The 24,841-nt window shown below is 54.6% G+C and overlaps 9 protein-coding genes across 9 annotated transcripts; 4 read left to right on the forward strand and 5 right to left on the reverse strand.

Moving 5' to 3' along the window:
* Positions 1-122: 122 nt before the first annotated feature.
* On the reverse strand, positions 123-5,915 carry PHYSODRAFT_484843 (hypothetical protein; the record flags this gene model as incomplete). The annotated part of the gene is made up of 5 exons (XM_009522518.1): positions 123-391; positions 476-628; positions 803-2,989; positions 3,056-5,544; positions 5,659-5,915. Coding segments are annotated over 5 exons (5,355 nt in total), but the record flags the coding sequence as incomplete, so codon positions are not given.
* A 1,037-nt stretch (positions 5,916-6,952) lies between these two features.
* On the forward strand, positions 6,953-7,381 carry PHYSODRAFT_326531 (hypothetical protein; the record flags this gene model as incomplete). Its single annotated transcript, XM_009522519.1, has 1 exon — positions 6,953-7,381. The coding sequence occupies one exon, from the start codon at positions 6,953-6,955 to the stop codon at positions 7,379-7,381; it is 429 nt and encodes a 142-aa protein (XP_009520814.1).
* Positions 7,382-9,391: 2,010 nt separating this feature from the next.
* PHYSODRAFT_449053 (hypothetical protein) lies at positions 9,392-12,650 on the reverse strand (the record flags this gene model as incomplete). Its single annotated transcript, XM_009522520.1, has 8 exons — positions 9,392-9,985; positions 10,067-10,157; positions 10,200-11,112; positions 11,182-11,246; positions 11,334-11,459; positions 11,531-11,709; positions 11,785-11,878; positions 11,959-12,650. Coding segments are annotated over 8 exons (2,754 nt in total), but the record flags the coding sequence as incomplete, so codon positions are not given.
* Positions 12,651-15,644: 2,994 nt separating this feature from the next.
* Positions 15,645-16,141, forward strand: PHYSODRAFT_422249 (hypothetical protein; the record flags this gene model as incomplete). The annotated part of the gene is made up of 2 exons (XM_009522521.1): positions 15,645-15,880; positions 15,931-16,141. Coding segments are annotated over 2 exons (447 nt in total), but the record flags the coding sequence as incomplete, so codon positions are not given.
* Positions 16,142-16,225: 84 nt separating this feature from the next.
* PHYSODRAFT_482044 (hypothetical protein) lies at positions 16,226-16,960 on the forward strand (the record flags this gene model as incomplete). The annotated part of the gene is made up of 2 exons (XM_009522522.1): positions 16,226-16,306; positions 16,391-16,960. Coding segments are annotated over 2 exons (651 nt in total), but the record flags the coding sequence as incomplete, so codon positions are not given.
* Positions 16,961-17,202: 242 nt separating this feature from the next.
* On the reverse strand, positions 17,203-17,430 carry PHYSODRAFT_487959 (hypothetical protein; the record flags this gene model as incomplete). Its single annotated transcript, XM_009522523.1, has 1 exon — positions 17,203-17,430. A coding segment is annotated over one exon (228 nt), but the record flags the coding sequence as incomplete, so codon positions are not given.
* Positions 17,431-17,904: 474 nt separating this feature from the next.
* PHYSODRAFT_297161 (hypothetical protein) lies at positions 17,905-18,419 on the reverse strand (the record flags this gene model as incomplete). The annotated part of the gene is made up of 2 exons (XM_009522524.1): positions 17,905-18,103; positions 18,193-18,419. 2 exons carry the CDS (start codon positions 18,417-18,419, stop codon positions 17,905-17,907), a joined length of 426 nt encoding a protein of 141 aa, XP_009520819.1.
* A 2,366-nt stretch (positions 18,420-20,785) lies between these two features.
* On the forward strand, positions 20,786-22,603 carry PHYSODRAFT_257742 (hypothetical protein; the record flags this gene model as incomplete). Its single annotated transcript, XM_009522525.1, has 1 exon — positions 20,786-22,603. The coding sequence occupies one exon, from the start codon at positions 20,786-20,788 to the stop codon at positions 22,601-22,603; it is 1,818 nt and encodes a 605-aa protein (XP_009520820.1).
* On the reverse strand, positions 22,543-24,617 carry PHYSODRAFT_359490 (hypothetical protein). Its single transcript, XM_009522526.1, has 2 exons — positions 24,156-24,617; positions 22,543-24,067 (listed from the first exon to the last, which is right to left on the reverse strand). Exons 1-2 carry the CDS (start codon positions 24,439-24,441, stop codon positions 22,779-22,781), a joined length of 1,575 nt encoding a protein of 524 aa, XP_009520821.1. The 5' UTR covers positions 24,442-24,617; the 3' UTR covers positions 22,543-22,778.
* Positions 24,618-24,841: the final 224 nt, after the last annotated feature.

A 24,841-nucleotide genomic window follows, 5' to 3' on the forward strand; every position in this document is an offset into this window, starting at 1 on the left:
ACACAACGGACAGAGCGCGAATAACAAACAAATCTATAATATTTGGAGCTTCGTTGTAGATTTTTCACTTCTTGTCTGCCTGTGGGGCAGGTGCAACGTGGGGGTGGCGCGGCGCAAGCAATTTACATGATGGTGCAGCGGCGCTCGTCACCCTCCTCCACGAAGCGTTCAATATCCTCGTCCGTGATTTTGCCGGGCTTCATGTTCTTCGGGAATAAATCCTTCACGAGCACGCTATCCATGTCTGAGCGGAGGTAGAATAGCAAATAGGCCGATGGACTCACGACCTGCTGTTCCTCCACGACGCGAACTCGCTCGTCATCGTAGTAGTACCACTGGTCGTCCACGAAGTTCTTAGCGTACGCAGTGTAGTGACCGCCACCAAGCGCGCCTTGGTGGTTCACGACGCCGTAAAGGTTGTACTTGGTCTCCAGACATCGCGACTGGTCCAGGTTCGAGTTGGTGTACCCACGACGAACGCGATTGCGTACTGCTGCTGCTTGTGCTGCAGCTGCGCGCTGGCTGTCGCTGGTGGCAGTGGTCTCGGTGTCAGTCGTAGCATTGCTTCCTGCCTTTGCATCCGGGGATGACTGTGCATCAGCCTCAACGGAAACTTCAGTCGTTTCTGCTGGCACCTCGCTATCCTCGGGTTTCTCTCCTTGAGTATCCTCGTCCAAGTCTCCACCCGCAAGTTGACCATCTTGCTTGTCAGCGTCTGAACCTGAGGCACCTTCATTTGCCGCGCTGTCAGCTGCAGATGTCTGAGAACTGGGGGCTGGGCCATTGCTAATTGTGCTCCCACTACGGGATTTGAGCTTGAGTAGCTTTCGCGCAGGTGCTGATACTCCGCTGGACGACGTACTCTTCGGTCTCTTCATCGGATACTTGTCTGGAATCTCGATGTGAGGTGCTACGCAACAGGAAAGGTCAAGGTCGTGAATTGGGAACTCGACAAGCGACCCCAACTTCCGGCGATACGTCTGCGTGTACTGGAAACGCTTCAAGTGCACCACCATGACGGGAGGAAGACGCCATATCTCCAGTTTCTTCGTCATTTCCTGGTGCTGCCGACAACTAGAACAGTAACCTTCGCTGATTTTTTCCTCACTTGTGAATGCGTCCAGGCAGTGGCGCAGCGGTACAGGTCCCTTGTCAATGGCCTCGTTACGCGCCACACTATCGTGGTTCTCGACGTGCTTCATCTTGTCCATCGTTTCACGGTCCTGGAAAACGCTTAGATCCCAGTCGATAGCAATCGCTTCTTCTTCCAAAACATCGAGAGGTTCTGAGGTGCACGGGATAGTGAATCCGAAGCTTCGCGTCAGCCATGACGAGCGCGAGTCCGTCAAACCCTTGCTCTCCACGCGACGCAACAGGAATCCGCACTTCGAGCTAAAGATTTCAGATGCGTCATTCAAGCCCGCGAACACACCATCAATATGGTTAGCGACCAAGCAGTCTACGTTGCGGGCCTCATCTTCAGCCCATTCGGTCGGGGCCTTTGCATCCGGGCCCACGTATTGCTTCACACGCTCCCACACAAGTTGATACAACTGAAGACCGCTGGTGAGCTCGGGACATAATCGCACGAGGTTGGGTGACCCGAACGGCACAGGCCTGAAGGGGTTCTTGAAGTACACGGCCGAGTAACTCAGCTTGCGCGAAAGCAGAGGAATGTACAGTAGTCGCGCTTGACGTGGTCGAAGCCGGTTCAAAGGCACCTTTATCTCGTCCTCCGTACGACGGAGGCGCACCAATACAACAGGTTGATCTTCATAATCAGCATGTGCAGTGGGCGGCTCCAAAACCACAGCAGGGATGTACTCGTGTGACTGGGTTCGCATCCGCACATCGACCAACGCACCCTTCGTTAACTTTTCGTAGAAAGCCGAGTGATCTGCCTCATCAGGACGAATACCGCCCGAGCCGACGGCCGGGACGTACGATGGGCGACGGTGGCGCGTGGCTTGAACTGTCTCCGAGTCAAGTGGCTCCAACTGGAAAGCTATGAGCCGGTCAATGCTGCGAATCTGCCCAACACGGCGGTTATCGGCCTTGAAGCTGAGGATCATCGATCCGCTGAATTCGCATAACTTGATATCACTCTCAGCCACATCAGGTAGACCAAACTCGTCGTGGCACATTTTCATCAGCTCGTGCTTCAGGTCAAAAATCGTCGCTGAAATACTTAAACGCACCGACACCTTCATCGGAGTGACCCCACTAGCGAGTACCAATTGCACCGTCACCGTGTTGTGCTTGGGTTCTGGCAATGGCACCTGTAGGAAGGTGAAGGGCTCAAATCGTGCAGACTTGAAGCCACAGATGCTGCATGTCAGCAACGACTTATACTGGCCCGTGAACAACGCGACAATAATCGATACCTCCCGTCGGAGGTGGTTGCGCCACCATTCATCTGCGAGGTCGGCGTCATAGCGCCCATCGCTGTCGGGCTGCTCGATATACGGCTTGTCTTGAATGCGATTTAGGTCTTCGCTTAAGCCGCTCAGCAGAAAAGCTAGCAACTCCTGTGCGTCCTGCTGGTCATTGCCGCGGAATACTTCATTGAACTTGCCGATCGACTTCTTGAAGTTCCGAGGGGAGATCGACTTCTGCTTGACGCACCACATGTCTTCTGCAAGTTTGCCGTAGACCTCCGCCAGCTTACCTTGCAGCCCCAGAGTACTGGTACGGTTGATGTCTTCCAAGTACATTCCCGACAGGAAATATTCGGCCAGCAACTTCGTGTTGGTAAGACACTGCAAAGCTGAGTTCATGTAGCAGGTGTTGCCAAGGTTTGCAAGACCGACAGAACCACCCGATCGCATCCGACGCGGAAGAGCGAGTTCCTGCTTTCTGCGAGATTCGTCTTCAGACGGTACGGAGGACATATCGTCTTCCGCATCATCGTCGTCTTCATCCTCTTCGTTGTTCGTATCAGCGTCCTTATCCTTGGACTTCTTCTTGGCGAGTTTTTTCTTCGTTTCAGCTTCCCAAATGTCCAATGTGGGTTCGCCATTGGAAGCTACCACAACCTGCCGTTGAATTTCAGGACCTCCTCCGTACCACAGCTTCAGCGCCATCCACAGTTGCTCGCAGATGATAACATAATGGCGGCCCAGCTTAATGTCATCAGACGTCTTCAGAATCCTGTCACGTCGATCGCTCGTGAGCAACGGATAGTTATTGATGCACTTCGGACGGACTATCTCTCCCTTGAGATTTTTCATATAGTTGTCCTTGTGGGCGGTGGTGCTACCATTCACCTGCACCTTCGACGTGCTCGGAGTAGAAGTCGCGGTAGTGGTAGGATTCGATACCGGGGGCGAGAGAAGCAGAGATTCCTTCACGCGGATCTTGATGTACCTGCACCAGTGAATGTACCACTTGCGTTCGATCAAATACCAGCGGTCGTCTTCAACCAACGTATCAGGATCATATGCGTTGTAGCAACCCGTCGCGATCAGCAACTCTTCTTCTTTGGTAGCTGGAACCAGACCCAGATCGATGAACGCAACTTCGCGCATAATTCGCAACGTCGCCATCTCATACTTCTGCTTGATAGCCCATGTAGTAAACTCCTCCACCGTCAGTGTCAGAGCCTCGGTCTGCTTCGAAGATGAACTCGCGTCCCAAACGCTTTTTCTTTGTCCAAAGCCCTTCATGACGCCATCCACGAAAATGCCCAGCTCTGAGCCCGACACAGAAGGTGTTCTTGGACCCATACTTTCGATCAGAGAGGACGATGAAGCACTCTTCGTAGCGTTCAGCGATGGGTGCTTCTTCTCAATAAGGGCCGTGATCTGACTCTCCAGCTCTGGGTTCTGAGTAATGTCGAGCCGGAGCATACCGTAGATATCCTCGCGAGTCATGTAGGTGTTGTCGCCAACGCTCGCAAACAGTTTGAATGCAAACTCGGCCTTCTCCTTGGTAGTACCTCGACATGCAACTGACAGGGCACTCACGAAGCTGAACACATCAATATCAGATCCGTTTGCGCGCGAGCCGAAGCTGCTAAATACGCGGCTGAAGCGTTCCTCAGACATCTCCAGCGGGAAGTCACTGGTAAGTGCATCCAAATCGACAGCATCACCACCGCTTGAGGCCCGGTAGTTGTTAAAGGCGTCTTGTAATACGGCCACCTCCTTCGCATTAAAGTGGGTCTCGTTTGCGAGGATCTTCTGCTGCACGGCGGGGTTAAATTCCTCCTGGGACTCCAGCAGCTGCGGGTCAGCTGTTTCGCACAAAATGTCGGCGAAGGGTGCCATCCAGTCCACTAGGGTGTGGTAGGCTTTCAGCTCGGGAACGATCTTGATAAACTCGTCGCTCGTCATGCGCACTCGGCCCTGATCGAAACCTTCACTCAACAACCGCCGGTACTCTGGTCGGTCGAGCACATGGCGTCCATGAAGCGACACCAAAAAGTTACTCAGTCCCGTGCTTTGCACTTTACCTGCGTGATCCAAATCGCACATGTTGAAGATGAATTGAAGCTGGTCCTCTATTGTGCCGCAGCGAAGAATGGCCACCGCACGCAGAAATTCATCCATGTTGATATCAGAGCCTTGACGGTCGGAGACGGCCTTCATGAAACGCATCGCGAAGCTCGACGGTATGTCCGGGAAGACGCCGAGGATATCTCTTCGGAAGGATGCACGGCTAATACAAATCTGCGATCCTGCCGTGTGCATTATGACACTGTGGCGATTTCCGCGCTCGTCCGTAGTGCTGCCCTTCGAAGGCTCCCCAGAAGAAGCTGACGTCGGTGCCGTATCCTTAACTGGAGACGTCGGTGGTCGACCGTTCGAGTTTGGCGCGGTGCTGCTCGACGAGCTGCGCGAGCTTTCCGCCTCTGTCTTATGTCCGGTGCTCGTGCTCCCATGGTATAAATATTTCGAGGAGCATAATCGCTTGAAAGCCGACGAAAAATCCTCCAGTAGCTCCGGCGGCAGCAGGTTCTTCATCCGTTCCGACTCGAGCTCCTTCTTATGGCGCTGCAGCTTGCGTTCGTATGACTCCATGTGCGCATACACCTCCAAGAAGTTGAACAGCGGCACGCGGATCAGCGGCTTGATGTCGAGCACCTCGTTAATGTACTTCTCCAGCTCGCTGCGTCGCTGCTCCACGACGCTCTGGTGCCGATTGCGGAACACGTGACGTTTGGGGAAGTACAGCTGCTTGACCGGCGAGCTGGTCCTCTTAAGCCTCTCGTGGAGCTCGCGGAAGTCCGAGTAGCGCTTGCGGATGAGCCACTGCAGTCCCCCCTGCAGCCTAACCTCGACGGAGAAGACCGTGTGCGTGGTCTTATCAATCTCCGCCTCGGTGACGCCGTCGGTGGGCAAGGTGACGCTCTCGATCTCGAAAGATGGGGCCGACCCGGACGCCGGGCTCGAGTACGCTGACTCGGAGCTTTTCTTCTCCCTCGAGCGCAGGCCGATGAGCTCGCTGGACGTGTGCGATCTCTCGAGCGTCGGCACGGTGCGCGAGCTGCCTACTTTCGGCAGCTGGGGCACGGTGTCTTTGGGCGACGAGGGCTCCTCCTGTCTCTCGGCAGCGGCGGAGGACGTCGTGGACGATGGGGACGGGGGCATGGCGGCGTCCAGCGGCGACGCGGCGTTCGGCGCCGAGGCGGAGGCCGAAGTGGCGGTGGAGGCGGACGCGGCGTCCCCGTTGGCGCCGCGCAGACTGAGCTCCGAGGCCGAGGAGAGCGTCACGACGTCGACGTCTTCGTCCTCCTCGGCGATGGAGGGCACGCGCGCGCTGTTGGTGTCGCTGCAGGCGGGCTCGGCGGCGCCGGAGGAGGCCGAGGCGTCGTCGCGGCGCAGCGCCAGGTCGTACGCCGGCAAGCTCGCGGTCTTGCGCAGCGTCGCGACGGGCGGCGCGTCCGTCGTCGAGGTCTCCATGGGGGCGGGCGGCGCCGGCGCAAGTCGCTACAACAGATCGCGTGCGGATGCGAGTGTGTCCGGGCGAGTGCGGAATGCAAGAGTGATGATCGCTCGGCCGCGGTCGGTCTCTCTTGCAGTTGTGAGCTTTTGCGTTTGTTTGCTCGGTTTCCAAAAACCCTCCCCCTGCCCAAAAGTTGCAGCTATGTCGGGTTGTAGGCACCAACTTTCAGCGAATTAGTCCCCGGATCTGGTCCCGAAATTGGTCCTCTGGATTTAAGCGAGGCGAGAGACCGGGCGAGATTGACGTCGAGCAGCTCCCTCTGCTGCTCGACGTGTCGACGTCCGACGCAGCGACCCCCGATCCAGCGACGCCGATGTACGGAAGAGCTACCCACGATGTCGAGCTTGAAGGCGGCGGCAAACAAGCAAGCAGACAATTGCACGAAGTATGAGTCGTAAACGACGGGGCGCGAGTCCCAATTTAGCGAAGAGCTCGCTATTTATATGGCGAGTTTTGATGAAAATGGTCCTTATGCATGCATACAAATAGTTGAGTTAGGTTCCGCGCACTGCCAGCTCCGTGAGCAGACATTTCGTGTCGGGCATTGAACCCTGTTTTCAATAACTGAGGTGCAAACAACGCATATAGTAATATGACGATAGCGAAGTTGATGCAACCTATCCTAAAATTATCATTGGGCTATCATCATAAACAAATACTCCAGCACGAATCGCGGTACGCGAAAGCGGCGATGCCTCTGCCTCCTTTCGCAACCGGATGCACCAAAAGTTCGGTTCGAAACCGGAAATACTTGTACAGTCAAACCTGTTTATATGATCCTCTCTATTTGAGCCATGCCGTTTATTTGATGCAGGCTTTGTCGCTACCAAATATTTCACTTAGTTTTTGTATGATCTCTGTTTATATGCATACAAGGTATATGAGTCACATTTTTGGGGACCAAATTAGGTCTCACCTGTTTATTTGATTCACACTGCTGGCCACACACTCTTCAAAGCACCACTGCTCAACACTCAACGCCTACCGCAAGCCTTCTTCGCTCGCCATGTCTCCTCGCACCTGTCTGACGCTAGAACAAAAGCTCCAAGTGCACCTAAAGCTCAAGCAGAATCCTGGCATGAACAACCCCATGCTCGCCGAGTGGATCTACGCAACTTTCAAGGCCCGGGTCAGCCGTGCCACACTCGCCCGACTGCGCAACCTGCCTTCTTCCTACTTCAGCCACGTCGACCTGAGTGCGACCAAGCGGCGCCGAGTGAAATTCCCTCAGTTCGAGCGGGAACTGAGGGAAATTTTCTTTCAGAACGAAGCTAAAACGGCGATGGCGGACGACGTGCTCCTGCTGAAGGCGCATGAGCTGGCGGAGCGCTTAGGAGGAAGAGGAGGAACAGGAACCCGCAGTTCAACCTGCCACTGCTCTGAGACACTGCATGGAGCTGGCTGCATTTCTGCTGCAATGCGGAGAGCAGACTGACAGAGAACGAAGAGCTTGACAGACCGTGACCGCTTTGGTTCGAGAGACTACGGTGAAGGCAAAGCGGCAGCGAACTATGCACGATTTCTTTACGTGCACCACATAATTTTTTTAACTGAGTCCATTTTATATGAGTCATTGTAGTAGATGGTCACCAACAGGGCCTCATATAAACAGGTTTGACTGTATATCACATGAAAATGTACAGTACATGCATTGCTTATTCTGGTGGTTTTTGCAGGTTCCTCACCCCAAGCGCTCTGTATTTTGCATCGACTTTGCCTGTTTACTCTTAATTTCGCATCGTAAATTACATCGCACCGAATTCCGCTTTGAACGTAGGTTGCGTTGGGAGTCGCCTGTAACCTCTGTGCATACCCGAGTTGTGGGATTTTTGCTTGGTACATGTGCTACAACGGCGCAGGCTGCCTACGGACTATATTGGACTATTTCTGAGGTGGGTGTACTAAAGTGGCCCGATTTTGTTGCTGAACCCGTTGTCGTCGTGTCGTTGCGGCAGTTGAAGCAAAATCTCCAGTCGCCTTCTGGCAGATCGGAGCCCCACAGAGAGCGACATCCAGGCATCCGGATCGCGGGGTACCGCAGCGCTCACAATTCGTCGTCGCTGTCGGTGTCGAAGCTTGAGAGCTCCAGCAGCCGCTTGGCACGCTGCAGCAGCTTGGCGCGGTCATCCTCGATGGTCTCATCGTCTTCTTCCTCCTCGTCGCTGTGCTGCCGGATGTCAAACGAGTATTCGTCCTCCTCCTTCTCCTCGTCGCTGAAGTCGTCAAAGCGGATGCCGAGCTTCTTCTCGAGCTCGGCAATTGGCCGCTGCAGCGCGTCCATCACGCTCGAGCTATAGTCCTCGCTGTCGCTGTCGGAGTCCATGACCACCTGCTTCTGGACGCTGCCGGACTCTGAGCTGTCACCGCGTTGCTGCTTGCGACTGACAGCGTCAAGCTCCTGCAACTTTCCAGTAGCAGCTTGCGAACCTGCTTTGTGGGTGAACGCCTCCGAGGCACGTGGAGAGCCTGGAGAGGATCTTCCTTCGGAATCCAGCACGTGAGCGCTAGGCCCGTTAGCGTGTTCCTGGGCGGAGGAGGCATCCATCTGTGCATTCACCTCGTGGTCCAACCACACTTGCTGGGCAACTTGTGGTGTACTCATTGATTCGTCGGCAGCGCGGGGGTGCCCATGGGTGGCTGGTGACGTAAAACCCTCCTCCTGGACGTTGGGGTGCCCGCGCACCGCTGGCGGCGCGAACATCAATTCCTCATGACGAGAGTATTCACGAGTAGCAGGGGGTGTTGAGGTGACTCCATCCCAATCACGCGAGAAGCCACGAGTAGCTGGAAGCGTGGATACGTCTTCTCCCCGAGCACTACCGGGAGCTTCTGGCATGAAGAATTCATGGCGTTCTGGTGATAGCTCTCCAGTAGATTGGGGAGCGGAGACTGCCTCGTTCTGTGAGAACGCCAGAGGGCTTTGCGGTGGGTCCAATTCATCAAGCCCTTGCTGTTGCTTTCGTCGGGCACGGCGTGCAGTTTCCGGCCACTGCAGTGCGTCCGTCACGCTCAAGCTCGCGTCATCTTCGCTGTCGCTGTCGGAGTCCACGATAAGCTGCTCATGGACACTAGCAGGGGTGTTTTCTTTGTCGGAATCCGAGCTGTCACCGCGTTGCAGCTTGCAACTGGCAGCGTCAAGCTCCTGCAAACTAGTAGTAGCTCGCGAACCTGCTTCGCAGGTAAACGCCTCCGTAGCACGTGGAGAACCTCTTCCTTTGGAATCCAGCACGTGAGTGCTAAGCCGGTTAGCGTGTTCCTGAGCGGAGGAGTCATCCATCTGTGCATTCACCTCGTGGTCCAATTCATCATGCCCTTGCTGTTGCTTTCGTCGGGTGCGCCGTGCTGTTTCTAGCTCCAGCAGCTCTTTATCCCTTGCCAGTTGCTGCTCCAACAACTTGTTCTCCAACTCTTGGCGGACGCGCTTTTCTTGGCTCAGAAGCGCACGTTCCTCACGTCGACGCAGCAGGATCTTTGCTTTGCGAGCCTGCTCTTCATCTTCCCGTTTCCAGCTCTCAAACTTCAGCATATCCTGAAGCTCTTGCTGCTTCACTCGAGTCTCGAACTCAGTACGAAGACGTGACAGGCGCTCTTCCATTTCGCGCCGCTTGTGAATTCCCCGCACACGATCGTGCGTCTCCGATTCAATTCGCTGCAAGTCCTCTTCTTGCTTGCGCGACGAGATTTCGAACTCCATCCGCTCCTTCTGCATCGCTAGCGTACTTTCCAGCCGCTGATACTCCGTCTGCAGCATTTTAGATGCCTCCTCCAGAGTTTCATGAGCAGATGCCTCCATATTGCTGAGGTGTTGGAGCCTTCGCTTTCGGGTCTCATAATCCAGAGTCTTCAAGTGAAGTATTCTCTCCTTTTCAGCAGCAATCGCTTCCTTGCGCCGCCGCTCTTCGGCTTCGAGAACCAGTTTTCTCTCCTTCATCCACTTTTCGTGCTCTGCCTTCAATTTCCTCGACTCGTCTTCAATATCATCGAGGAGGTTTTGCTTGTGACCCAGCTCTGCTTCTTCCAGGGCGATACGGTTGCGCTCCTATAAAGTCAGAAAAAAAACACACACAGGCATGAACACCATTGCGGGCGTGCAGCAAATAGACAAACCTGGTTCACTTACGCTGATCTGGAAATCCACAACAAATCGTGGATAGTGCGCGAAGGCGGGGTACTGCCCTCTCGACAGTGGCCAGTACGGTGCGCGGCCTTGACTGGAGGCGTCTGTTGCTGCGGACTCCTCAATCGCCGTATACTCGCTCAGATCCAGCTTTGACCGTAGATTCATCATTAGCTGGACAAACTTTTGAATATCGATAGCGTTCTGCTGGTGGAAAAATTGCTCGATCGAGAACCGGTCACAAGAAGCGAGGAGAGCTGTCCGAAAGTACGACAGATACGCCAATACAGCGACAAATAGGAGCTGTGGAGTGTCTGAGTACGTGAAGAGATGATCCCACAGGCACATCCACTCGTCTTCGCTGAGCACTTCCGTGAAAATAGTCTTGAGCAAACTCCACGCGAACGCTTCGGACGTGACTTGGTATCGAGTAAAGTGGTCAAAGAGTTGAGCGTCTCGCCGAGCCAGCTCTTTCTCGATAGCACTCATGGCAAACACGGGCGGGTACGGAAGACTTATGAGGAAATCGCCGCACCAGTGAAGCATGACGCTGACGCTCGCTTCAAACGCTGCCAGGTCATTTTCTCGGAAAATCTTGACAAACGGGTACACGACAACAGGCAGGTAGCTAACTTCACCGAAAGCTGGACACCAATAAACAATTGCCGACAAAACACGGTGAAGGCGACGAAAGATACGGCTGTCTTGTAATGGGTACTGATCCTTGAGCCGAACAAATACTGGATGTTTACCCTTTGCCACCAGCGATCGAAAAGCTTCTTCATTCTTGGGCAGGCGAAGAAAGAAACGCCACACAAGCACCCGGTATTTCTTGGGGTACATGCCATTGCACCTTAGACTTCCAACGAGGCGCTTATGATTTGTCTCGATCTCTTGAGCTGTCAACTGGACAGGAGGCCGCGCCAGTGGGCACTTCCGCCGAGTCCAGACTTTCTCCCGCAACGTTGGTGAATCGCAGTCAAGCAGATCCTTGGTCGGCAACCTGAGGGGTCCTGCCGTAGCGCGAACGCGGGTTCGTGTAGCACTTGCTGGCCGCATGTGGAAAGATTCTGCTTGCCTGGTAGTCGCCGTGTCTTGTTGAGTCTGCTGGGTCACACGGCCAGCCCGCTTGGGCACCTTCGCTCCGAACAAACTGTCAATCAGCTTCGAAGGAACAGGTCGACTCAGATCCGGTTGACAAAGCTCTGCCGGATTCGGCTCCTCCACCACTGGGCCAATATCATCATCAGAAAAAGCCGTATCTGGCAACCCAGATCGAGTGCGGATGCGCGCATGCTCCCCAAGATCCATCAGCCCCTCTTTCCTCCGTCGTTTCTGAGCGCGAGCAGCAGTCTCTCGTGCAATCTCCATGTCGTACAACAGCAGAAAGCCATCACTAGATACGTGGGCAGTCACCATGCATCAGTATGTGGGGGCTAGCGCTACAAAACAGCACGAAACTCTTACCTCGTCGATGCTGCGAGATAGCGGGCGTGGCACTCGATATCAAAAGCTGAAATGGAGCGTCCGTTGTTGCTGATCTCCAGCTTGATCTGCGGGTTCTTGGCAGCAACATCGAGGAAGAAGATGCTTCCGTCATCGCCCAAAATGCTAATCGTCGTGCTATGACCTGGGAGGAACGCGTGCTGCTCACACAACCACGCATATCATATGAGCATAATACACATTCTCCCAGTTAAACCCCAGACCTCCACACGTACACTGACAACGTGCTTGATCGGCGGCGGGAGCTCGATGATCCGGATGATCGTCTGCGACTCAAACTCCCACACGTAAACAAACGGCGCTCGTCCGCTGCATCAACAAGTAGTAGCAACACTCACAATCGTCAGCTCAAACACCACACCAACAAGTAAAATTAAACCCGTCCTAACCTTGCCACGAGCACCTTCTGGTCATCCGAGACCGCGATCTTCTGCAGTCCTGGCGACTGCTCTCTCTCGGGCAGCGAGAAGCGGTACCTGAGCGCCAGCGACTCGAGCTCCCACATCATGATGGTGTCGTCCTGGAAGCACACGGCCACGAGGTCTCCTCTGGCCACGAACGTCGCCTCCTCCACGCCTGGGCCGGCATTCAGCACCCGGTAGCGGGACCAGTCCTTGGTGTCCCAGAGGATCACCGCGTCCTGCGAGGCCGTGAGCGCCAGCTGACCCGACCTCTGGAAGGACGCGCAGCGCGCCGGGAAGCGGTGGCCCCGCAGCGTGCTGATGAGCGTCTGGGCCTGCACGTCGATGCAGCGCACGGTCTCGTCCTCGCAGGTCACGAGCAGCTCCGTCTTGCGCGCGGGGCTGAAGCAGCAGCTGACGGAGGGCGCCCCCAGGTGCTGCACCAGCGCGTAGCGGTTGAGCGTAACGAAGAAGACGAAGACGCGGCCGCGCTCGTCCGTGGCCGCCAGCAGCTCGCCCGACGCGTTGAAGGCCACGGCGCGGAAGCGCGCGGGGCTCTTGTCGTGCGAGCTCAGCGGCAGGTTCTGCACGCGCGAGAGCAGTCCCTTGCTGCTCACCAGCGGCCGCCGCGGCCAGATGACGCCGTCCTGCGTCGCGCGCAGCTCCAGCGTCTGCACCATCACACGGTCTCTGAGTCGGCCGCGGCGCTTGGGCGGTAAATTTGACGTGCTTTTATTTCACATTTGCATGCTATTTCAAAAAGAACAAAAAACCCCTCAAAAATGAGTTTTAACGGACTGTTTGGGATTTAAAATATGACAATAGTATAAAAACATCAAATCAAGTGAGTTTTAACGGGTAAGGACTTTGGAGAACATGATTCTAACCACGTGGATGTGTTGTTCGTAGCGAACGAGGTATGGCGGGAGGACGCAAGTTTTCCGCTCAATGGACACACTTTGAATTTGTTCAAGCTACTTGCAACGAGAATTATAATGCAAGGACGCTACGTGTCAGTGGAGCGATTCCCGTAGGTTTTAGAACCCAAAAGTCATCTCAAAAGTGCGAAGAAAAGGCAGGAATAAATCTTGATGACCAATCACAGATCTGGAAGAGGGGGGGGGGGGGTACCCCCCGTCTTCCAGATTTTGAACACGTACTTTCTGGAATAAAAACAAGATTCAAAACGCTGCGAGAATCGCTCCAGTGTTAGAGAGGTTTCGGAGCTATTCATTAAGCTAAGTTCGCACCTGGTGTGGCCCTTTTGCGCCCACCTCGCCGTGATTGTCCCCAGATTTCACCAATTTCATTTCCTACATTTCCCGAGAAAATGAGCTATTCAAGTCGATTGGGCACTATTTGTTGCAACGTAAGTAGATCTATGTTATTACTTGTAAGTAGACTGGAGGCTTACCTACTTACTAAGATTTCGCGAGGACGCAGGGATAATTTACTAGGATTTAGCGATTCATCTGTCTACAATGTCTTTACTGTTATTTACATGAAAATCTCGATAAGATTGTAAACAATTACGACTCACGTTACGACATTACTTAAGTTAACAGTATTATAAAGTCGTTGGACTCATGAAAAACAGCAAAAGCGATTTACGTCTGCTTCCAACACCTAACTTTAACGACTCGAACAAACTTACAAAAATACGACTCGTACAAACTAAAAAAAAGAAACTACTCTTACAAACCAAAGTCTTACAACTCGTACAAATTGAGACGATGCTGGTAGTGTCAGTTTTGGATTGCTTGTGTATCCGTTTTGAAATTACCCGAGTCGCGTCGTTAGAGCTGATTTAAGGCAGTGGTTACGAAACTCCTGTACTGCCTAACATATTCGGAAGACTCGTAACAACCGTATTTCCGCACCCTCGTAGCTCGGCTTCATTTTGCTTTTCGAAAGAGACTGGCTACGCACAGCACCAACCTCCAACCTCCCCATGCCCCCTACCCAGCTAGTGCCTGACAATGACTGAACAAGCCATAGCTGCAAGTCTGGTCGAGACTGACAGCATCGATGAACTTCGGGCGCTGGGCCTTCTCCGTAGTGACGTCGACGTTGCTTTGGACCGTGCGGCACCGGATACCTACGGCCAAGTCGCTGACCACGGTCGGAACCTCGCTACGGTGACGTTCGAGACACGCTCGGCGCTGCAATAACGCTGTCGCGATTTCGCGCGACGTCAGGGGTTTTCGCTTCGTGTGGCAAGCAATAGCTGGTAGAAGTCGGCTCGCAAAGGAAACGTCAAGTACGTCTGCAAGCAACTGAAGGGACAACAACCACTGGTTCCTGGTAAGGTCGAGCAATGCCCATTCTCGGTCACAGAGTATGGTTTGCGAGACCAGTGGAAGATCACGCGGATGAATTTGGCGCACAACCACCATTTGCATGCTGGTTTTTAAGAGAGTACTTTCGTGGAAGGCGGATTGGCATCGGATACGACTCGCCAGCGCCAACGCGACGTCCCGTACGTGATGATGCGCGACATTTTGGAGCGCGAGATGCTTTCTGCGTACAGCGGGACGTGAGATAGCGTCTCTGGTAACGTCATTCTGAACTTCTTGCGAGGCAGAAGCATGCGAACCAACCGGCACACCGCGTAAAAACTGAAGAGAGACCTCCTGGAGTCTCTGCGGGAGGATCTTATCGAGAACTACCAGAAACTCGAATACTACTTGCTCATGCTTACCGAGGCTAACGAGGGATCGCGATTCGGCTACGAAAAGCGGGACACTGACGTCTTCAAGCGAGCTTGCTTTTTTCCTGGTGCCTGCCTCAAAGCGCTGTAGCATTGCAAGCACATCATCGGACTTGACGGGGCACATTTGAAGGGCGACATGAACAAGCGCGGAGTCTTCCTGTTGGCCACTACGAAGGATCCCGACGGACACATGTTGGTCTTCAGACTTGCCCTTGTCAAACAAGAAGACTACTCCAACTGGGAGAGGTTATGAGGCACATGCAGCCACCTAGGATCAAGAACAACCGTGGAAGCCTACGTTCGTATCAGACCGACAGAAAGGGTTGATTGCGACTGTGGAGGAGCTTTATCCAGGTTCAGGTCACCGCTTCTGTGTTCGGCACATCATCTCAAACGCTGAGAAAAAAGGCTCCAAACTAACACCGGAGGAACAAGGCTTGGTCTTTCAGATGGTAAGGAGCGAGTGCCAGAACGACTACAAGTTTTACAGCTCGAAGCTGGCGGACACACGCCCACTTGCTGCCGAGTACCTAAATGGAATCGATAAGGCGCACTGGATTACGTACGCTTTCAACGAGACTTAGAACCAGCAGTCGTACGACGAGGTGTCGTCCAACTTGTCCGAAGAGGCCAACCACTATACCCTTACCAAAAATAGAGAAATCACCCAACATAGATGCAGCAGATATGACAGGACTTATCGCCAAGTATGTCAACATATCCTAAATTCTGTCCACCACAAATATATTAACGAAGAATCTCTGGTCGATACAAACGGTCTCATATTAGAAAGATATCGCCTCATCTTGCACAGCATAGGACATTTCGAACGGGACAGCAGTACAGCTGAATCTATCCAGTTCGGCTTGAAGTTTGGCTTGAGGGTCGCCATTTCCCTTCGAGATACCTCCTACGCAGGCGCGATCCCCCCTGCGAGTTTCCTGCGAGCGCGATGCTCGAGGAAGACGAAGGCATGCTGCTGCTCCTGTGCGAGGCCTTCAAGGCGCACAACGAGCGCGTGCGCGACGCTCACCGCGACGTCCACCAGCTGATGCTGGAGGAGGAATGGTGCATCGCCATGCGCACGCGTCATTACCTGACTACACGGTGTCTCGATGCACCGTGTGAGTCCGCATGGATGACCCTCTACATGTACGGCTCTGATGTGAATTTTCTGAACGTAACGCGTTTAACCAGGTAAAGTGTACTTATCATTTTTGGCGCGGTTTCCTGCGCTAACACTATAGCCTCCATGTCTGTAGAGGGGCTTTTCATCAGTTGCTGTCTAGGTTTGCTAGCTTCTACGACCTCCCTCCTCCGTCATCACGAGGCCGCCCCCCAAAGTTGCGCTACCTACACCAGGTTCTGGGGCTCGTACTGAGCTTCTACGTGGGCTCTATGGAACAGAGCTCACTGTGCATCATGTTCGGGGTGCCGCCGAGCACTCTATCACGAACGCTGCGCAGGGCAGAGGAAGCGCTGTCGCTAGCGCTGACTGGCTACGCACCTGCACACATCTCCTGACCCTCGCCCTTGCGTCAGGCGGAGCTGGCACGCATGATCAACAAGCGCGAACCGCTGCTGACCCACACGTTCGGGTTCATCAACGGTAAAAACTTACGTGTACGTGTACTGTATATGATATTGGTATTAACGGCTTTTAGGATATCTCAACTAACTGAATTCGATTGTGATGTGAGTGCACAGGTCCAGCAGCCCTCTAACGCTGACCTACAAAATGCCATGTACAATGGCTGGCTACACTCGGTCTTCGTGACCGGCACGATTTGTTTTGCCGCTGACGGCTGCATCATTTGGTCGAAGCACAACTGTCCGGGGTCGTGGAACGACTCGAACACGTCCTTGGAGTTCCGCAACAAGCTCACGGACCCCCAGTTGTGCCCCGACGAACGCATGAATGTAGTGTCGGACTCTGCATTTCCCTGCTCTACAGCCATGACAGGGAGGATCCTGACCCCCTTGAAGGACGGGGACATCGAGCGCATTGAGCCTTGCCTCCGCAGCGCCGCACGCACACTGCACAATGCGATCACCTCCATTCGACAGGCTGCCGAATGGGGAATGGGCAGTGTCCAGAAAGTTTACAGTCGCCTCAATTTGCCGCTGCCCTACGACCCGGATCTACGAGGAATGCGACTCAACAACCTATTCAGGATGGCGAACTACAGAGTTCGCACGGTCGGCATCTCCGAGATCAAGACCACGTTCGCGGGCGTCATGGAGATGCCAAACCAAAACATGTTCGAATCTCTATGATTGCTTTTGCGTAAAGCTGGTTCAATAGAAAGCTTCGTAGTTAATTTCATAGTTATCGTACTGCACATCTATCGTTGAAGGCATCGGCGGGGCTGCTAACAAATACAGCACGAGATTAGAGCTCGTAATTGCTTTGATCATCGCTGCATAGGGCTGTATTGAGATGTTACGCTACTAAATGCACTTCCTCCCTCTTTAGATCTTCCTCGCTGTTGCCTTCACCGCGCAGGGGCACTCACAGCTCATTCCTTCGTCGTTAGCGCGCCCAGGATGAACAACAGCTCTTGAGTGCGCGCACGAGCGTCCTCCTTGTCACGACGGGCGCGCTCCTCCGCCTCCTGCTTCTCAAGACGGCTAAGCTCTTCGGCCTCTGCTTTGTTAGCGAGGTAGCGTGCCTCGCGGGCCGCCTGCTTATCGCGACGGCGCTGCTCTTCGTCAGCACGGCGAAGTTCCGCCTTGCGCTCATTTTTCTAACGCATCATGAGCAGCATCTCGAACATGGTGCCCCATACTTCCTGATATACCGGGCCCCCGGAACTCCGGCGAAAACGATCAGCGGTGGCAGCTTTAGCCCCGTGGCGGACGCAGTAAGAAACACCGATGCCCGAAACCCATTGATTTCACTTCCTGTAAATGATAAATAAAAATAAAACTTAGAAAAAATTCAAAACAAAACAAAACATCAATAGTTTTACCTTGCTGCACGTCCACCGTCGCATTCCCAACAAAGGCAATCGTTGTGTTGCCGGCTATGTCCATGTACACGGCCGTTTGGTCCATGTTGAACACAGCTGCAAGCTTGGCATCGCCGCGTTCAGATGAAAGAATCCTGTCTTCTTCAATCGCATGCTGGATTGACTGCGAAAATACATTGGCAACAAGCTTTTTATGAAATCAATTAGTAAAATACACATTAGTCAAGATAAGCAAGGTTGAAATAGCATTTACCTCCATGTTGGGACGCTTCTTTCTACCCTTGTGGTGATTCGTCGAATCGACAGCCGGTTGCGCTTTAGAAAGCGTCGGATAAATGACATGTTCCCGTTCCGGGAGCGCGCTTTAACGCGTTCAGGATTGTACCGAGCCAGCATTAGCAACAGACGTTCCATTGACATACACACAGGTAGCGGTTTTTCCTCATTTCTACAATCCAGTCAAGAAGTCTAAACCACAAAATTAGTCTTATCAGGTCCAAAATAAACAAAATAAACAAAATAAACCACAAAACTTACTTTTTCTCTAAACTTGGGTCTCGGATGTACATGTCAGTACTGCGATGAGTGTAAAACTTGGTAGGCAAGTTCTCCGCAGCCGTCTTGATTAATGTATCTTGCTCTTTCCAGCGATACCACGTCGAGCGGTGGACACCCACCGCCGCTGCCGCAGCTGCGACGGTCTTCGTTCCGCGGTCGAGCGCCTTCAGATTGACTTTGTTCTTGTTTTTTGGATGGCGAATCATCGCAAAACAAGGAAACAAGGAATGGGGACGGAAGACATGGAGGCGCCGGCACGGACGGGTTGGTGTTGCGCGCCTTAAAATTTTACCACTCGTAAAATCTTTAGTATTTTCATGAAATTTATTTTGACGGCAAAGTTTTTATCACTGTCTCCTTGAATCCGAATTTTACGGTATTCGTCGTGCATTTTTTCGCTGGGACCCGTCTCTCTCCGCTGAAACGTGCTGGCAAAAAGAGGGAAGTTTGAGTTGGGCACAAAGAATCTAGTTGATTGGCTGATTAATTGGGAGAAGGTTTGATTCGATTCGCCAAAACAAATCCGTCGAATAGGAGCACAGAGGGGTAGGCCTAGTCAAACTTACTGTTACTTTCCAACCGTGATAACCCCTAATGCTGGTGCCGTCAGACTTGCGGCTACATAATTGGTTGGTTTGGGCCTTGTGCATCTCTCTACATGCGATTTGCGGTATGGATAAATATCGTGACGGTGCCGACACATATGATTTTATACTTAGCCACTGTATGGTGGCCATGGTCCAATCAAATGGCGATGACCGATTATTATCGAATGAGAAGGGCGATAGATGGTATTTTATCCAATCATCAACGTTACGGGTAGGTGTATGAGCCGCCGACACTCCTGCCGACGTATAATGTAGGCAGGGCTGTCGAGATAGGTTATCCACCTATAGTGAAGTTAAGTAATAAGGTGATCATACACATATTTTGCACGGTGCCGACGCTTTACTTTGACTTTGTATTGCTTCTGTTTGCCTGTTCGAAGCGTTTTGTGTGGCGCTTTCACTTGCTCTACAAATTCAACCGAGTTTCTCGGCAACGCTATTCCCGAAGCAGCATTGTGTCATGTAGAAAGCTGCTTTGGGTGAGGCATTGTTGGTGACACTATGGCCACTGCCGCTAAGATACCGCCGTCAATACATGTAAGTGACTCCGCAGCAGTTGAGAGTTTAAAGTGGTACAAGAATTAGAAATATTCACTGTTATATACATACTATTCGTGCAATATACTACAGCACTAAGCAACGCCGCGCCTGTAGAAAGCGCCATCCCACCATGCAGCGGCGGTGGCACGAGTCGCGCCACCAGTAGCAGCAGTAGAGGAGTCCCCCCCAAGCTCGACATCAGCGAGCGTGCCCTCCGCCGCACCCGGCGATCGACAACTCGCAGCCGCCGCGCTGCTGCTTCGGGTGCTGCTGGTTGTAATGGCGGTACTGGGACGAGGGCGGCTACTGCTGCGGGGGCGTGGTCCTGGGTTGGCTCTGCAGCTCCGCGTACTGCTGCTGCTGCTGCCTGCAGCGTGACGAGTGGGTGGCCGCCAGGCGCAGGCTTCCTATCGGGCGTCCTCCCTCCTCGTCTTCCTTCTCCTCCTCCTCCCACTCCTCGCTGTTGCCCTCCGCCGACCTCCACGCACTTGGTGCCTCTATCTTCCGCCGTGCCCTTGGTGGTCGCAGGCTTCGGGGCCTTCGGCTTGGAGGCAAGCGCCATGACGCGCGCCATCCGCGCGGGTGCGAGCACTGGCCCGACGCGCCCGTGGCCGGGTACGAGCACCGCGCGTCCGTGTGTGAGATGGCCGTGCACGTGCCAGCGGGGGAGGACTGTTGTCCTTCGTGCCCTTGATCATCTCGCCGTCCTTCGTGCGAACTCGATCAGGGGCGCCGCCACCATGCAAGAAGTGGTAAGATGGTCATTTAGACCAATCGTAGAAATTCAGTATTTTAACCAATGCTCGATAGTGTCGGCAGCTGTCGGCACCGTCATGGTATGGGTGCTGGATATGACATTTGAAATAATAAATTAATAAATGGTGAGTGTTTTATATGTTTAAACACCGTCTAAGGTCTTCTGCCAGTTTCGTGCCGTCCTTCGAACTTGCGGACTTGCTGTGGCATAACTTTTCATTGAATTGTCCATTCTGAAATCTGATTGCACCCGCTTAATCTGCGCGATTGGGCTGAAGTTATGTACTTCACGCTAGTCCGTGTAAATTTTGCAAAACTTCTTGTTATTGTTTTGAAAAGCTTGTTTATTTGGAGTGAGCTGCCAGTTTCCTGCCTCTTTTTGATAGCATTTTTGTATGCTATGCAAATCCTAGGAGGCTCATCACCGGAAATTGCATGTGACGCTGGAAAAATCTACCAATAGACTACGAGAGTTTAACAAGGAGAAGATGCTAATTGGCTAAAACAAGTAGACACGGAACTGGTTGTAGGCACGCAACTGGCACCTTACCTTAGTACAAGTTCCGAAACGGTAAAAACGTCCTTGTGTTCTCGGTACGTAACCTGGTTACTAGGCACTTCGTACCCCTGGGTTCGAGGTGAACACGTCAACCAGCACTTACACAGCGATGGCTACCGAGTCGGTGGTGTCGCCGCGCAAGCGCCTGCCGCGGCTGAATCATCTGGAGCAGCACGTGGCGCCGGGCGGCGGGTCCGTCCAAGAGGGCGACGTGTCGCTGTCGGTGGCGCCGTCCTCGCCGTCTACGGCGTCCACCGCCAGCTCGTCCGACAGCAAGACTGCCGAGACCAAGACGAAGCTCAAGGCCGCGTCGCCCCCGTTCGAGCAGAGCCGCCTGCACGAGCGCGCGACGTCGAGACTCGTGGCCAAAAACGGCGAGGCTAACGACGAGCGCGTGAGCGACGTGAGCGACGAGAGCGAGGGCGAGGGCGACACGTCGCTGAGCAGGACGCAGCAGCTGCGCAACTGGCTGCGGCGCTTGAAGCAGACGTTCGGCCTGTCCTTCCTCATGCTGGTGAGCACGGTGTACGCCGTGCAGGGCTTCACGAGCTTCAGCGCGCTGGCGGTCAACTACTTCTTCAAGGACAACCTGCAGCTGCAGCCGGCCGAGTCACAGTCGCTACTCACGGTAATGATGGTGCCCTGGGGCGTCAAGCCGCTCTACGGCATCATCTCGGACAGTCTGCCGCTCTTCGGCTACCACCGCAAGTCGTACATGATCCTGTGCAGCGCTCTGGGGGCCATTGCCACGCTGACGTTGGCCGTGCCTGACTTAATCACAACCCCGCTGGGTGCAGTGCTCGTGCTCATGCTCAACAGCCTGTCGACGGCGGTGATCGACGTGGTGATTGATGCCCGAGTCGTGGAAATGTCGAGGCTGGACCCCAAGTACGGCGCGAACGACCTGCAATCGGTGTCGTGGGTGTCCATGTCGGTTGGTGGCGTGCTCGGCTCCTTCCTGTCGGGGCCGGCGACGCACAATTTGGGTGTGCGCGGCGTCTTCTGCTTCGCTGCCGTGGGTCCGCTGACGATTTTGATCTTCTCCATGTTCATGCACGAGCCCAAGACGACGGTGAGCAAGCGCCACTTCAAGTCCTCGGCCAAGAGGCAGCTGCGGCAGCTCAAGGGCGCTATCTGCACGCCCGTCATTTGGATGTGCGCGCTGTGGGTGTTCCTGTCCGGTGCGATCAGTCCCGGGTATTCGCAGGTGTTTTTCTACTTCTCGACGGACGTGCTGAAGTTCACCCCCGAGTTTTTGGGAACGGTCTCTGCGTTCGGCTTCATCTTTCTCATGGTGGGGACGATGCTGTACAATGCGTTCTTCAAGGACATGTCGTTCCGGCGAATCTTCTTTATTGCGCAGCTCAGTTTGGCGGTGGTGTCGCTGCTGGATATCGTGCTGGTCACGCGAGCTAATCTGGATGTTGGTATTCCTGACAAGGCGTTTGTGCTGGGTGATGCGGTAATTGCCGATGTCATTAGCCGCCTCAAGACGATGCCGGTTATGGTGCTCTGTGCCAAGCTGTGTCCGAAGGGTATCGAGGGAACGTTGTTCGCGCTGCTGATGTCGATCTCCAACTTTTCTCGAAGTGTCAGTGAGTTCTGGGGCGCACTCGTCTGTGCGTGGTTGGGCATTGCGAAGGACCAGTACGACATGCTGTGGCTGGCCATCATCTTCCGCAGTGCACTGAAGGTGATCCCAATTTTCTTCCTCTTCCTGATCCCGGCGACGGATCCACAAGAAATTGTCGATGAACTAGACTTCAGCTCGCCTGCCCACGGCGATGCGAACAAGGATAACCACGAGGACGAAGAAGAAGAGGGTGAAGACGAACACTCCGGCACGATTCGGGAAGACCACACGGTGAATGACTGCTCGCCAACAGAAGAGGCTGAGTTGAAAGGCTCGGCGGCAGCAGTCGTTTGATGATTATTGTGTTACTACTTCTACATTGTTGTTTAGAGCGGGAAAAGCTAGAGGAATATGGGTTTCTGAAAACTACTCCACCACCGTACAGAGGCGGATCTCTATTATATCTCGACAAGCCAGCGCTGTGACTGACGAAGATTGCTTTTCAAGCTTCTGGTTTTTCTGGGTGTGCTTATGCGTTAGTTTCCTCCTCGTCTTCGGGCTGCTCCGAGAACGAGATGACCATGGCCGTGATGTTGTCCATGCTGCGCTTGAGCAGAGCCGCCTCCACGAGCGCGTTGGCGGCGAACTGCAGCGCCTCTTTCGTCACATCCTCGGCGCTCGTGGGCTCCTCGGCCCAGTGGAACTCCGCCACCTTGGAACGAACAATCTTGGCGGCATCGTCGTCACTCAAACGGTCCCACAGACCGTCGCTGGCAAACACGAGATACTCACCCGCTGCTTCCACATTGACTACACGAACATCTGGGACCACCGACACCAGCGGGGCTGAGCAGGATGCTGGTAGATTGGTCTTGAGCGGGTGGTCACCCAGCGATCGGCTGATTGCCAGGCGAAGCGGAATCTGGTCGTGTGCCACGCGCCAGCAGCCCGAGAAGATGACTTTGCCTCCCGCCTCTTCCACGCGCTCAGTCTCCTCCTTGAGGTCTGGCTTGTGATCCACTGACAAGCGCACGGCACTTGCCACCACCTCGTCGTCTTCGTCGTCGTCGCTCGCCTCACTGTTATCATCGGCGTGGGCCAGCACACCGCGCGAGTCACCTAGATTCGCAACGAAAAGCTTACCGCCCACCAAAAGTCCGAGCAGCACCGTCGAGCCGTCACGCTTGTTCAAAATGACGGTGCGCTGCAGGATCTCCTCGTCCACGGTCGCGAACGCGTCGACCAGCAGCTCACGGACTTTCTCCACGTCGTCGTCGGCCAGCTCCGCGTATTGTGCGCGGCGGCTGATCTCCGTCAGGTCTTCATTCTCGCCGAGCAGGTCCTTAAACCGACGACGCGCGTACTCGGACGCGTACGCACCATTGTGGCCGTCGTACACCGCCAGCAGGCAGGGCGACGTTTCTGCGTCTTCCTCGGTGTCCAGCAGACGCTCAACCACCGAGTAGCGATCTTCCATGTACGGGCGCGCGCCTTGTGCGAGGGACACGCCGACCTGCACGCGCATCTTGGCGGCCTCTCGTCTCCGATTCCTGTTCCTGCTGAGGCTGTACTTCGGGTGGCAGATGGTCGTGAACTCGGAGCAGCGCGGGGTCTTGGTCTCCTCTTCGTGGAAGCGCTTGAGCGCGGTCTCGATGACGTCCACTTTGCGGCGCTTGCGGTCTCTGCTCTTGGCCACGAAGCGCTTGATCGGGGGCGTGGGCGGCTTCACCTGCTCCTCCTCTGGCGGCGGCTGCGACGGCTGCGAGTCCTCAAGCTCATCCGGGCTGGTCTCGGGGCCTTCGCAGTCCAGTGCACCTGCTGTATCATCAGTACATCATTGCGCACACGTTGAGCGTCTATGCAAGAGCCAACCATCCAGCCTTCCATCCATCCACGCCGAGCTTACCGGAGGTGGTGGGCGACAGTGAGTGGCGCTTGCGCTTGGCCGCGGTGGGCGTCGGGGACGACGTAGCGTCCACGGTCTCCGCTGACTGCGCTTCGGTCTCCGCTGCTTGGGGCGGCTGCGTCTCGTCTGCGGCGATCTGCTCGAGCGCGAGCATGCCCGCGCGCTGCAGCAGGCGCGGCGAGCGCGCGTGCGGCGACTTGCAGCTGTCGGGCGGCGTGGCAGAGCACATCTCGAGCCCCACCATGCCGTTCACGGGAGAGGCCACCAGGACGTCGGCAGGAGCCATCGCGTCTGTGTGTGAGTGTGTGGGAATGAGGCGGGTCGGTCGGCAACGCCGAGATGGGACGCGAAACGACCCGGATTGAGAAAGTGGTCACCCCGGGGCTGAGTGGTGTGCGGGGTGTGGCGCTGTCTATCACCCCACTAATGCTCCAACAATCGACTCCAGTAGGTCTGCCAGGCACGGCGCCAAATGGGAAGTGACCGAGCCCAAACTCCCGCGCAAACGACAACAAAACGGGCGGCCTCTGATTGGCCCGTTCAAGCCTAGCCCGCGGCGTTTCGCATCGTCTTCGAGTTGTGTGCAGCACACGAAACTCTTGCCCGCATCAGTATGGCGGCCGAAGTCGGCGGCGGCGGAGCAACTGCATGCGGCACGCGAGGCGCTGGCGCGCGCCGACGCCGAC

This window comes from Phytophthora sojae, assembly GCF_000149755.1.
Source record: "Phytophthora sojae unplaced genomic scaffold PHYSOscaffold_2, whole genome shotgun sequence".
Lineage (NCBI taxonomy): Eukaryota > Oomycota > Peronosporomycetes > Peronosporales > Peronosporaceae > Phytophthora > Phytophthora sojae.